The sequence below is a fragment of the Coregonus clupeaformis genome, chromosome 29 (genome assembly GCF_020615455.1).
Source record: "Coregonus clupeaformis isolate EN_2021a chromosome 29, ASM2061545v1, whole genome shotgun sequence".
Lineage (NCBI taxonomy): Eukaryota > Metazoa > Chordata > Actinopteri > Salmoniformes > Salmonidae > Coregonus > Coregonus clupeaformis.
Window position 1 is genome coordinate 21,945,058 of NC_059220.1, and position 14,999 is coordinate 21,960,056.

Consider the following 14,999-nt stretch of genomic DNA (forward strand, 5'->3'; position numbering starts at 1 on the left):
ATCTAAATCATGGTGACGTCTTCACCTAAAAACAACATCCAAACTGGTATGTGTTGTTGACTATTTCAAATACTGGTCCATTATCCAGGTCCAACAATAAGGCATTGTTTCAATAGTTTTATTATCCAACAAACAGGACAAGGGTCAGACCACAACTGGCTTAATGTGTTTTTATATTTATTTTAATAAAAATGAAAAGATAATTTAAAAAAATAGCAACATATACATTCTGGTCTGACTTCAGACTATAGTCCACCATCCATAGCGGTCTATGGCTCCCTCCACAATGTAGAGCAGGGTGGTGATTTGAGTCCTGAGAAAAGAGTTCATATTGACAGCCTCATATTTCTGAGCTCCTCTCTCAGTTTTAGAGGGGTCAGCCCAGTGGAGGGAAGAGCCCACTAAAGGCATCCTGGATGGCTCGATGACACGCCAGTCCTGAGTTGTATCCTCCAGCCATGTCCTGGGGCTGGGCAGTACGCACGTGGTTCAGATACCTGTCAACAGAAAGAGAGAAGAACCATGATGTCAGTTAAAAATATTATTTTGTAACAAAGCAGTTACAGTATCATAATGTCAGCACCTATATTAGTCTACTATCCCCTCTCCATCATCCCTATATTAGCATCACTGCTACTAGCTACTACTGTATATGTGATGTAAAGATCAAATCTACACAGTCTCAGGCTTTAGAGGTGGTGAGGCCTTTAAAAACCATCACCCAGTCTACACATCAAAAGCTTGGATGCAAGGGCATTGATGCAGTTGATGTGAAGCGTTTCTTGAGCATCAGTTGATTTTTCCTCAGACAAGGTTTTTCTAGCCCTCCAGAATTCCCTCAGCCCCATATGAAGGCAGGAGTAAACCGCCCGTCAACCCCACACAGTGCACACTCACAAACACCTTGTGCCTAGGAGCCCCTCCACCCTTAGTATTATAGGTGTCTTTTATTTAAGTGCTTACAGATGTAGCCCTAGCCCACCAGAAGATGGCGAGTCACTGTATATTTTCACTCTGAGCTATAGATGGAAAAAACAGCTGAGCTGTCTACTGCATCTTAGACCCTGGTCTCTGTGGTGATGGGTGCTCTTCCACTAGGGAGGGGATGTAGGGCTGACTACCTCCCCTCTTCTCTAATCCTTCCTCCTCACACATTCAGTCCTGGGCTGTCAGTCAGCTCAGTGGGCACCAGGGGAGTGACCTCCCACCCCCACACTACTGGGCCTCCCTCACTGGGTTCTACAGTCTCTGACTACTAAGCTAACATAGTCCTCAAGCCACTGAGACCAAAAGCAACAGACAGCACACACTCACCCCTCTCCTCTCCCACACTCACAGCCCAAGCACAGAGGGCTAAAGCCCCCCACACGAGTTAGGCTTTATGCCTCCTGTCCCTGAGAGCCAGGAAATCTTCAAAGTGAAATAGGAAGCGAGCACACAGACAGCCCTCTGATTTCTGCTCCGGTTCGGTCTGCTTTACAGAGTAACCCAACACGTGGGGAGGCTCGGAGAGAGAATAGGAGTGGGAGGGAGGAGGAGGTGTGTGTGTGGAATACTTGTGTTGGAGTATGTGTTTATGGAGCATTTCTTTTTGGCAGTTTGCATGTGTACCTGTGTGTCAGTGTGTCTTTAATGTTTGACATGATATACACAGTATATGAAAAAAATACTAATATCTAAAAACCAACTGCTGAGCATAACGTATGCATGGTCATTAATATGGCATTTACTCATGTGTTATGCATTGACATGAACAGAAAATGAATTCTAGCCATCAGTGGTTAAGTTCCAGACGTAAGAAGAGAAGGACGGATCAGGTTTTGTACATAAAGACCACTCTTCACCCACTAGAGAAACAACACACAAGTCCAAAACAGGCGTCCCAGTGATTAATAATAACTTCATTAAGCCTGAGCTCCTGTAGCCTGTCCTTCACGGAGCACTTGAGGCCTTCTCCGATGGCTTCCTGCTCCTCTCCCCACAGCAGATGAGTGCTGACTATTGATTATATTGTACTGGGCCCTTTTAACAGTGAAAAAGTGGTCTATTTCCAGCCCGGCTAAGTCTGTTCTTCCTGCTAATCTAATCCCCAAGCTACTCGTGTGGTCATTCCTTCCAAGAAAGCTGAGAGCTCTGTGTAACTTTATACCAGCCTGCCCCTAAGGAGGGAGAGGAGAGAAAGAGAGAGGGAGGGAGAGAGAATAATGGTGGTAGGAGAGAGAGAGCGGGAGGATGTAGAGTGAAATCACCTTTGGGTATCATCATCACCAGCCAGTCCTCTAGTCTACAGCCGTTAAACTAACCAAGTCGGTCTGCTTTCTGCTCCCCCCTAACGCCACACGTTAGTTCAGTTCTGCTCCATTAACTCTGCTCCTGTAAGTGCATGTCCTCCCAAAGCTCTACTTTATACACACACGTGCATAGACGCTTCCAAACAGACAGACAAATATTTTACACAGACGCTTTATAAAACATTTGCAAACAGACAATGAAGTTTGGTAATTGGTACACACAGCAATAGACAGTGACTACTACACATACTGAATGAGACACTTAACAGTATACAAGGTGCACTGAGCCAGCTTTGCTGCTACTATTTCACTATACTATGTATGTACTGTACCTTCTAAGACAAAGTTAGGCTTACAACTCTCTCCCCCCTCCCTCCCTCACCCCTCATTCTCTTTCTCCCAGAGGACTGGCTGCCTTTTGTTCACAGGCCCCTGAAACCCAAGCCGTTTCGGCCGGTAACATCTTTCACTCTCCGGGCCCCACTGGAGCATTAGCTGCAACTCGATCTGGGCCTTTTCAAAGCCTCCTGTTATTGGGTAAATATGGGTCACTTTGGACTGGTCCATTATGTCGCTTAGGGGGGCGGGAATAGACTAATGCAGGCGAGAGAGATGACTGAATGACATTTGTCAGCGTGATTTTAGTCCATACAAAAACCCATGATAACGTGTAGGCCCTATGGATCCTATAGAATGTCCAGCTCTTCATTATACTACACAAAAAAATATATAAACACAACATGTCAAGTGTTGGTCCCATGTTTCATGAGCTGAAATAAAAGATCCCAGAAATATTCCATATGCACAAAAAGCTTGTCTCTCAAATTTGTTTACATTTACATCATTTAGCAGACGATCTTATCCAGAGCGACTTACAGTTAGTGAGTGTATACATTTTTCATACTGTATACAACCACTGCCAAGATAATCCATCCACCTGACAGGTGTGGCATATCAACAAGCTGATTTAACAGCATGATCATCACACAGGTGCACCTTGTGCTGGGGACAATAAAAGGCCACTAAAATGTGCAGTTTTGTCACACAACACAATGCCACAGATGTCTCAAGTTGAGGGAGCATGCATTTGGCATGCTGACTGCAGGAATGTCCACCAGAGCTGTTGTTAGAGAATCTAATGTTAATTTCTCTACCATAAGCCTTCTCCAACATCGTTTTAGAGAATTTGCCAGTACGTCCAACCGGCCTCACAACCGCAGACCATGTGTATGGCGTCGTGTGAACAGAGTGCCCCATGGTGGCGGTGGGGTTATGGAATGGGCAGGCATAAGCTACGGACAACAAACCCAATTGCCTTTTATCGATGGCAATTTGAATGCACAAAAATACTGTGACGAGATCCTGAGGCCCATTTTCTTTTTATTATCTGTGACCAACAGCATGTATTTCAATTGACTGATTTCCTCATATGAACTGTAACTCAGTAAAATCTATTAAATTGTTGCATGTTACGTTTATATTTTTGCTCAGTATACAGTGGGGAAAAATAGTATTTAGTCAGCCACCAATTGTGCAAGTTCTCCCACTTAAAAAGATGAGAGAGGCCTGTAATTTTCATCATAGGTACATGTCAACTATGACAGACAAAATGAGAAAAGAAATTCCAGAAAATCACATTGTAGGATTTTTTATGAATTTATTTGCAAATTATGGTGGAAAATAAGTATTTGGTCAATAACAAAAGTTTCTCAATACTTTGTTATATACCCCTTGTTGGCAATGACACAGGTCAAATGTTTTCTTTAAGTCTTCACAAGGTTTTCACACACTGTTGCTGGTATTTTGGCCCATTCCTCCATGCAGATCTCCTCTAGAGCAGTGATGTTTTGGGGCTTTCGCTGGGCAACACGGACTTTCAACTCCCTCCAAAGATTTTCTATGGGGTTGAGATCTGGAGACTGGCTAGGCCACTCCAGGACCTTGAAATGCTTCTTACGAAGCCACTCCTTCGTTGCCCGGGAGGTGTGTTTGGGATCATTGTCATGCTAAAAAGACCCAGCCACGTTTCATCTTCAATGCCCTTGCTGATGGAAGGAGGTTTTCACTCAAAATCTCACGATACATGGCCCCATTCATTCTTTCCTTTACACGGATCAGTCGTCCTGGTCCCTTTGCAGAAAAACAGCCCCAAAGCATGAAGTTTCCACCCCCATGCTTCACAGTAGGTATGGTGTTCTTTGGATGCAACTCAGCATTCTTTGTCCTCCAAACACGATGAGTTGAGTTTTTACCAAAAAGTTATATTTTGGTTTCATCTGACCATATTACATTCTCCCAATCCTCTTCTGGATCATCCAAATGCACTCTAGCAAACTTCAGACGGGCCTGGACATGTACTGGCTTAAGCAGGGGGACACGTCTGGCAATGCAGGATTTGAGTCCCTGGCGGAGTAGTGTGTTACTGATGGTAGGCTTTGTTACTTTGGTCCCAGCTCTCTGCAGGTCATTCACTAGGTCCCCCCATGTGGTTCTGCGATTTTTGCTCACCGTTCTTGTGATCATTTTGACCCCACGGGGTGAGATCTTGCGTGGAGCCCCAGATCGAGGGAGATTATCAGTGGTCTTGTATGTCTTCCATTTCCTAATAATTGCTCCCACAGTTGATTTCTTCAAACCAAGCTGCTTACCTATTGCAGATTCAGTCTTCCCAGCCTGGTGCAGGTCTACAATTTTGTTTCTGGTGTCCATTGACAGCTCTTTGGTCTTGACCATAGTGGAGTTTGGAGTGTGACTGTTTGAGGTTGTGGACAGGTGTCTTTTATACTGATAACAAGTTCAAACAGGTGCCATTAATACAGGTAACGAGTGGAGGACAGAGGAGCCTCTTAAAGAAGAAGTTACAGGTCTGTGAGAGCCAGAAATCTTGCTTGTTTGTAGGTGACCAAATACTTATTTTCCACCATAATTTGCAAATAAATAAATTAAAAATCCTACAATGTGATTTTCTGGATTATTTTTTCTCAATTTGTCTGTCATAGTTGACGTGTACCTATGATGATGAAAATGACAGGCCTCTCTCATCTTTTTAGTGGGAGAACTTGCACAATTGGTGGCTGACTAAATACATTTTTTCCCCACTGTACATTGTCCTACACGGCATGGAAATAGCAAACTGTAATGACCCTACTGTTAAATCTAAAAACATGGGCGCCTTGGATCAGTGCATTACCACAATGATGGAGTAATAACAATATTATTCTAGAATCCGTTTCTCAGTATTCATGCTACCATCCACCCCTTTCCGAGAGCCAAATGCCTCCAAACTGTTGGAGCTAACAGCATTTTTCCTCTCTGGCTTGGAACGGTGAATACCTGGGCAATGTCTCCTGCTAACGCTAATAATCATCTTGGATTTCCCGTTGGGACCCCAAAAGTATTCCCTGCTCCCGTTGCCTGGAAAACTACACAGAGGCCCATCTCTAATTCAAAGTGAAAAGAAAAGTGCCGAAATGTTCCGGAAGGTTCTGTGTGGTTTTCATCTGAAAATGTGTGGCTTCTCTTTGTGTTGTGATAGTGTGTGTGTGGAAGGCAGGGAGGGTGTTAGACTTCTTCAGTGAAATAACTGCAGGACTGAGGCAGAGTGAAAACAGCCTGCTTTGGAGCAGCTACATTATGTGAGGGACTGGCAGGCTGGCTGGATCGAGGCCCCAGTCTAGACTCCACGTGCTGGCTGTGGGGAAACCCAGCCATGATGTAAAGAAAAGAGGCCCAGATATAATGCTGCCATGCCCACACTTGCCTATAGATGGCCAACAGTTGGTGGTGCTCTCTTAAACCACATACAGACACGAGAGACAATGTATTAATTCATTTGGACCAGCCTTTTAAACATTGCTGATCGACACTGTGGGATTATGGCAGGTTGCTTTGTTGCATTCCCGTAATAAAACATCCCTGTATGTAGGTCTGAGTGGGTTGTGCTCATATACAATAGCGTATCAGTATAAATTACCTCCACTGTGAGTGAGTGTATAATAGAGGCTCCTTCCTATCAGAAAACCATGAATCACTGAAGCAATGCCGTCTAGTAGCGATAGCCAGCTGCTGTTACAGTACGTCTCCGTCTCCCTCCCTCTGCTACTGCACTTTACTTTCACAACGGTCTGGCCACTGACCCCAGACCAGGCTGCAGCTCAGCACCTGTCTGCTCCCAGACCACACTCTCTGATCCTGGGAATGCAGTTGCTTTTGCAGCATAAAGGATCAAAGAGAAGTGTTACTTCCCATAACTCATGGCCATGGCAGAGACGGAGCATCTTAACTCCTGTCACTACCGCACTACGGGACAAAACTTGGACAATTCTACTCTGTACATGGTGAGAGAAACAATATTTAGCAATGTCAAAACTCAATCAATTAACTTTCACCTATCCGAGACTCCATGGCCTTCTGGTTGAAGGTGGAGCTACTGTAAGATATCAGGGCTGAAGTGTGTGGTGAGAGTAAAGGGTTATTAAGGTCAGTGGTTGGGAGGTCCTGGCTGGAGCTCTCCACAGAGACCTGTTTCATACTTCTGAAAGGCCAGTCATGAGTCTCTTGGACAGCAGGCCTCATGTCCGGAAGTCTTCCTTTAGCGCTCCGATCCAGCAGAGGTTGGGAATCCTGGCCTGGGAATGAGGGGGTGGGGGTGCAGAGCCACACACCTGCCGGATGATTTGTCATTATAGAGGGGTCAGCACTCAGCTGTCACCCCCTAATCACCCTCCCCACCCCAACCGCTCCTCCAAAAACACTCCTGCATTCCTTAGCCAGCTCCAGTTACACACTCACAGCTCCACTACCCCTCCCCATCCCACAACTGCCCTAAAAGCAAGAGCACTGCTGTGTGTGTATGTGTATCTGTGTGTTACAGGGTAGTGACCTGCATATCTTTCCCAAAACCGTCCTAACAATACACTTCCTCTCTGCAGAATTTCCTAGAAGGTATGCCAGCCGTCCAGGAACAAAACCCCCTGCAGTGGAGCCAAACATAGAGCACTCTTACAGGTATACTACATCTGTCAACAGCAGTCTTTCATCATCGGGGGCCAGAGGCCAGTCTCGTTTCCCTGGGATGGAGTTTCCTCCAGGACATGGGAGTGTGAGATTATATCCTGAACCATTTGGATGATACGGCACGGCCCAAAACCCCCCGTTGTACACTGAAGAATTGGTCTCAGTGACATCACACACACACAGGCTAGGCCATTGACTCCTTATCATGTATCTTATCATCACTAGCAGGTCAACTCCACTGACAGAGAGGGTGTCTCTCAGAGAGCCACATGGGGAATCAGTAACACTTAGTGAAGGGGGTACCACTTTTAGGGTGTTAACATAAGCATTGTATGACACTTGACATTAACGCTTATAGAAATCCATACTCATTTGCAGTGATTGACAACCAGCAAGCAAAACTTGTAAGGCCGGTTTACATTAATCACAGCAAGAGTATGAATGACGTTGGCATTTATGTGTGTGACATGAAGGCATTTCAAAGAACAGAGGCTTAAGTAGACGCCTAAAACATAACTATCCTTCCTTCACAAAGCATCACCTGTCACTGCTCCTCCAGGACTGTCTCTATATCACAGACATGTTCTTCCCCTGTCTGGCCTGATGGGGGCGGTAGAGGCTGCCTGACAGCAACAGGACAGTGCCCAATCTCTTTTACAGCCATGGCATGGAAACCCACCACGAACTAGCCACTTGATACAGGAATCCACATTAAGGCAGTGAGATGCCTGGCAGGTACTGAGCATCTATCTATCCCCTGGAGAGCAGGGAGAATGCCATCAGTGTCATCGTTAACCAAATGGGCCCGTAAACAATGGAGGGGCATATGCTCTTCACCGAATGGCTGTTAGCACGGGACACACCCACAAAACACACCACACGGGAGTATTGATTATCACATGTAGCAAATTGTGAATAGAACACTGGTACACTGTGGAAGAAAAGCCTTTTCCCAGGTGGGTTCTGAAACACTGGTATCAGTTTCCACAGACCCTCGAGCTATAGGGAGAGGCAACATCATTTCAATTAGAGGGAGGGAGGGGGGGAGGGAAAGAAAAACAAAGAGAGAGGGTGGGAGGGATATTCATACATCATAATGGAAAGGTACCTACTACAATTAGCTGTGTGAGGCAAGTCCCCACAGCACAGCCCCAGATGACGGGAGTTTGTTTTCTTTCCCCAGCTCTTAAGAGGGGAAAATGAGCCGGCTAATCCCCTTGTACATCACTGAGCCCTGGGCCCTGGGAGGGAAGGAGGAGACACACAGGACTCCACTGTGCCAATATCTGTGTGTGTGTGTGTGTGTGTGTGTGTGTGTGTGTGTGTGTGTGTATGCCTATAGCTAGGGTGAGAGGAGCCTGCCTTACACACCTCTGCATACATTAGTGGAATGTATAAATAGTAAGGAGACGTCGCCCCTCTCTCTCTCTCTCTCTCTCTCTTCTGGGAGTTGACCCTGCAGTCTCCAGCCAGCGCCACAAATAAACAAAGGAGGCAGCAGGCAGGCAGCTAGCTAGCTATCCCTGGCCTGCCCTGGTGGTGTCTCCTTCACTTGGGCTGGCCTGTTGTGTGTGTGTGTGTGTGTGTGTGTGTGTGTGTGTGTGTGTGTGTGTGTGTGTGTGTGTGTGTGTGTGTGTGTGTGTGTGTGTGTGTGTGTGTGTGTGTGTGTGTGTGGGAACACCGCCCGCCTGCCTGGGGAAGGGGCTGGCAAGGGGCCCTCATAAGAAAAACAAAAAACAGCCCTCTCTCCATCCAAACCCACAGACAGATCCCAGGAAAACCCTGTGGAGGACTGGCTGGCGACTCCCTTGCTTTCTGCTGTTTTTATATTCAGACACACCCATAAAGCTAAAGAGCTTTCTACTGTCAGCAGAGAAGCCTCCTCCAATCCACTGGCCTAATGACTCACACTCAATCAATATTTGCACAGATCACATTAAGAGACAACAATAGATCCGGTTTATACAGAGCTATGCTTGTTTTGCTTCCGTTTCCTAGGACAGAGAATATTCTCTGTGAGTGCAGGTCAGGATAAGGAGTGGATTCTGTACTATACAACATTCACACAATACCCTGGTATTAGCACAGCTACTCCAGTAACGGAGAGAACAACCACTGATCCCCTACCCCCCTATTTCCAGGCTTCCCCCATGAGAATACAGCACCTGGCCACGCGAGAGTAGCTATAATAGATTATCAGAGATGAGAGTTGACTGACTGAGCTGAGTGTGATGCTGGGAAATAGCTCATACTGTGGGTTTGCAAGTCAACCCTGCTTTAAAGATCTGTCTCCCACTCTCTCGTATACTTCCTGCAGTATCTTCTGGCTATGCAAATGTCAAATCTGTGAGCTACAGCTTTCATTCATGCTCACTGCTCTGAGGGTGTGAATAGAGCATCCAGAGAAGCAGTATTTTGCAATGGTATACTTCATCCAGCTAGCTGCTAGCACAAGTTCTGAGACTTTCAGCCTGAGCTTTTGAGAAACAGAAAGTGTACCATATTTGTTACACAAAAATATCATAAAGCATCTTTATGATTAATTACTTTTACGTTTTACATTTCAAATCGCCAAAAAAAATCACGAATAAATAAAGACAGGTTATGTAATTGTAGTAAAACCAGATCAAAGAACTTGGGTTCATCTGAGGTCATACTAGACAGCGCCTTTCTCGCCTTCATCCAGCCCCATAACTCAACCATCAAAGCTATATTGTGTGTGTGTGTGTGTGTGTGTGTGTGTGTGTGTAGGCCCAGTATGTGAAAGGCCTTCACTGTGAGGTGCCATCACTCTGCTCCCGTCCGTCACTCTCCTCTGTCCCAGGACAGCCCCCCAGGACCCTGTGAAGACCTCTACCCCTCCCGACCCCCTCTCCATCAAGTGGATTTGATCTCAGCTGGGATCAGAGAGCCGTGGCCGTATGGAAAAGCCATTTCAGGCAGTTTTGTGTAGAAAGAGCAAACAGTCCCTCCTCTGCCAAGCAAACGCCTGCTGCTCTCCACACACTCAGAGAGCAAGACGCACGGGAGCCACAGTGACTGAGATTTACTGACTCCTACTAGTAAGTAAGTAAGTAAGTAAGAAAGAAAGAAAAAAAGATCGAGAAAAATAAAAAATGAGAAAAATAAAAAAAGAAAGATAAAAAGAAAACAAAAAAGAGAAAAAGAAAGAGAAAAAGATAAATAAAATAGGATAAATAGAATGAAAAAGTGAAAGGATAAAAAAGAAAGAAAAATATAAATTAAAAAAGAGGGAAATAAGTATTTGACCCCTTTTAATGAGGGAAATAAGTATTTGACCCCTCTGCAAAACATGACTTAGTACTTGGTGGCAAAACCCTTGTTGACAATCACTGAGGTTAGACGTTTCTTGTAGTTGGCCACCAGGTTTGCACACATCTCAGGAGGGATTTTGTACCACTCCTCTTTGCAAATCTTCATTAAGGTTGAGGCTGACGTTTGGCAACTCGAACCTTCAGCTCCCTCCACAGATTTTCTATGGGATTAAGGTCTGGAGACTGGCTAGGCCACTCCAGGACCTTAATGTGCTTCTTCTTGAGCCACTCCTTTGTTGCCTTGGCCATGTGTTTGGGTCATTGTCATGCTGGAATACCCATCCACGACCCATTTTCAATGCCCTGGCTGAGGGAAGGAGGTTCTCACCCAAGATTTGACGGTACATGGCGCCGTCCATCGTCCCTTTGATGCGGTGAAGTTGTCCTGTCCCCTTAACAGAAAAACACCCCCAAAGCATAATGTTTCCACCTTCATGTTTGACGGTGGGGATGGTGTTCTTGGGGTCATAGGCAGCATTCCTCCTCCTCCAAACACGGCGAGTTGAGTTGATGCCAAAGAGCTCGATTTTGGTCTCATCTGACCACAACACTTTCACCCAGTTATCCTCTGAATCATTCAGATGTTCTTTGGCAAACTTCAGATGGGCCTGTATATGTGCTTTCTTGAGCAGGGGGACCTTGCGGGCGCTGCAGGATTTCAGTCCTTCACGGCGTAGTGTGTTACCAATTGTTTTCTTGGTGACTATGGTCCCAGCTGTCTGGAGATCATTGACAAGATCCTCCTGTGTAGTTCTGGGCTGATTCCTCAATGTTCTCATGATCATTGCAACTCCACGAGGTGAGATCTTGCATGGAGCCCCAGGCCGAGGGAGATTGACAGTACTTTTGTGTTTCTTCCATTTGCGAATAATCACACCAACTGTCGTCACCTTCTCACCAAGCTGCTTGGCGATGGTCTTGTAGCCCATTCCAGCCTTGTGTAGGTCTACAATCTTGTCCCTGATATCCTTGGAGAGCTCTTTGGTCTTGGCCATGGTGGAGAGTTTGGAATCTGATTGATTGATTGCTTCTGTGGACAGGTGTCTTTTATACAGGTAACAAACTGAGATTATGAGCACTCCCTTTCAGGAGTGTGCTCCTAATCTCAGCTCGTTACCTGTATAAAAAGACACCTGGGAGCCAGAAATCTTTCTGATTGAGAGGGGGTCAAATACTTATTTCCCTCATTAAAATGCAAATCAATTTATAACATTTTTGACATGCGTTTTTCTGGATTATTTTGTTGTTATTCTGTCTCTCACTGTTCAAATAAACCTACCATTAAAATTATAGACTGATCATTTCTTTGTCAGTGGGCAAACGTACAAAATCAGCAGGGGATCAAATACTTTTTTCCCCTCACTGTATATGGAGACTGTTTAGTGACAACAATAAGGGGTTATAGGATAGACACTTCAGAACAAACTTCCATTTGATTTGTTTTTGGGGACTATCTGTTGTTCCATGTAGTGAATCTGTTATTCAATGAGCGTTTGTATGAGCTAATAGCAGTAAGGCCAAATATATACATTTTTATACTTCAAAAGGTCAAAAAATTCAAAATGATCCTTGGTATGACCTCCTTAAAACAATTCCATATAGCTTAGTAGTACCGATATTGAGATAAAAACGGCTGCATCGGAACTTTAAGGAGTGAATTGGATGTGACTTAAACCTTGTTTAATGTAGGGGAGCAGTTGGGAAGCCAGAGGTCAGAGGTCATAGTGGGTAGTGAGGCAGGTTTGGTTGACCTTGGAACTCAGGACTAGGATCCCCACAGGCCCAGCTCTGGGAGAGAGATGGAGTCAGACCTGGAGACAGGCCAGCCTGAAACTGACAGCTAGGAGGATGATTGTCACAGCTCCTCAGCCAACACTGCCTCTGACACACATACTTTACTTATGCACACGTTCACAAACACACACACCCATCCGCACATAAACACACACCTGTCTAAGCTAGACGGCTAGGTGGAGAACACAGGCAGGAGTGCATCACTCAAAGACCCATCACTCCCTGGCTCCCAGCCAGACCAGGGAGCAGGCATCAAGTCAGTACACCTTCAACTGAGTGTGTGTGTGTGTGTGTGTGTGTGTGTGTGTGTGTGTGTGTGTGTGTGTGTGTGTGTGTGTGTGTGTGTGTGTGTGTGTGTGCGCAGATACAAGATTATGAAGGAGACAAGAGATTATGAACACAGACTATGGAGGCCACAGTAGGCAGGTTTCCATTGACCCAGGTTTAAAATATAATTGCGACATGTGCAATGGAAATGGCAGATATAGGAGAAATGTTCTAAAGATGGACAACATTTGTATCTTTTAGACGGGTGGAGTTCTCTTTTGTCTAACTTTCTTTATTGCGACAAATGATAGAAACTGTGTTTTTCTAATAAATGATTGCTGAATATAATTTTGAAGGTACGCAGGGAACGTGATGTCAAAACGTAGCCTAACTATGAAGCTCCACTCCACATTTCATTCTAAATGCCTACTGCTTGCTAAATACATTTTTCAACTATAAAAATAATGTTTCTTTGCAGGATCCTTGTCCTGACTTTCAAGAATGGCTGAATTGCTTAGCCTTGCTCTTCTGGTTGGCTGGATGCAAGTTCTACAATTTTTACTGTAATAGAGACTCAACTCCCAAAATAGAAATTAGAACAGAGCAGACCCTACTAAAACAGGAGTATCAATGAACATGATTGTGGAAAATTAATGCTCAGTTTGTCGGGTGCGGAGTACCGCTAGCAGCATTTTAGCCACAGACTTGTGCTAGCTGTCTAGTCTGTGTTTTATAAAATGTGCAATGAGCATTAAAAGATGCATTTGTATAAGGAATTGGCAACTCGTTCTCATTCTGAGAAATAAGCATCTACTTATCCAGGTAGGCCACTTGATTACATTTTTAAATTTTTTTGTCATTTAGCAGACGCTCTTATCCAGAGCGACTTACAGTTAGTGAGTGCATACATTTTTTCATACTGGCCCCCCGTGGGAATCGAACCCACAAACCTGGCGTTGCAAGCGCCATGCTCTACCAACTGAGCTACACGGGGCCCCGTGTACAACATCTAAAAGTGAACAGGCTATGTTGTTCAAACACTTGGAGACAGACAGGAGGGTGTATTCATAACAGTTCAACTGTTCTACCTTGTTCACAAGCAAATAGATTAGCTGGCCTCTCACTAGCACGTGGGCTTGTGCTTGAGAGACTGTTGATGAGACCTGTGTTAATTGTATTTAATGCCTGCTACAAGAAGTTGGTCATTATTAGTGGATGTACATGGTTCTGGTTAAATTTGTAACAAAAAATGGCATTTTCATAGACACACCTAAAAGCCAGATCAGTGATAATTGCAAAAAAGCAGGTTAAAGTATTTTGATAAATGAATTAGTGGGTCTAATGGTTGTGGAAGGCTTATATTTAAGCCTAGGTATAATTTAACAAGCCCTGAATTCATCAAATTATTCCTGACTGTTTGAAATGCAGTGTATTGACCTTTAATTATGCAACAAAGCTTATTTACAAAGAAATAAATGATAATTTTGAGATACATATAATGAATACGTTTGAAAAAATATAGAGATATGATTTTTAGGCCATTTGGCCCAGCCCTAAGTGCAAGTTTCACCATGGCGATACATTGGCACATGAGAATTATTAGAATGTCAAATATTTGTCAATTCTTGCATTCTATCCATGCTTGCTTTTGCGGCTAACTGAGACATGAAACAGATAGTGGGACGGCATACAGGCTGTTGCCAATTTATTAATGAGACATTTTCCTGAATGGGTAATGGAAAACCACTTACATTTTTATTTGACAGTGTAGGTTTTTGCGAAAATGTGTTTTTTAGGTGTGAGGTCATTACGTCCAGCTGTTTTTATCGACACAAAAATGTCAAATGGAAACGCACCATAGCAGGCAATTGTCAAATCTATTTTCTATACTTTCTAAATGTAGAACAAAAACAAAAAAGTGAATGGAAACATAGCTTATGGTAGCTTGACAACAAAGCTTCCTTTTCTCTATATGTACCAATCAATCCCCTCTATCCATCCATCCCTCAGAGAGAGCTTGAACCCTTCAGCCAGACTCCAGTGAGTCTCAGGAGCCACCATGGCTCAGGAGCACTACTTCCTGGTCTGCAGCTCAGCTCTGGGTCCCCTGGATAGGAGCTCCAGACTAAACACCCCGCCCTCCCTCCCTGCCCCCTCGCTCATCTGCTCCCCTTCACCCCGACCAGACGAGGAGAGACGGCCGCATGACAACCAACCACTCCACGACAGAAACCTCACTTTTTCCACCAATTAAGTAGAGCTGGGAGGGAAGAGAGGAAGAGGAGGAGGGTAAACC

At 44.7% G+C, this 14,999-nt stretch overlaps 1 protein-coding gene across 2 annotated transcripts in view; it reads right to left on the bottom strand.

Annotated features, from left to right (window-relative positions):
- Positions 1 to 44: 44 nt before the first annotated feature.
- mnat1 (MNAT1 component of CDK activating kinase) overlaps positions 45 to 14,999 on the bottom strand; it is a 46,044-nt gene continuing 31,089 nt past the window's right edge. For both annotated transcript variants that reach the window (XM_041855034.2, XM_041855033.2), the window contains exon 9: positions 45 to 497. In XM_041855034.2, the coding sequence (XP_041710968.1) occupies positions 377 to 497 (121 nt within the window). In that variant the 3' untranslated portion in view covers positions 45 to 376. The remainder of the gene's footprint in view (positions 498 to 14,999) is intronic.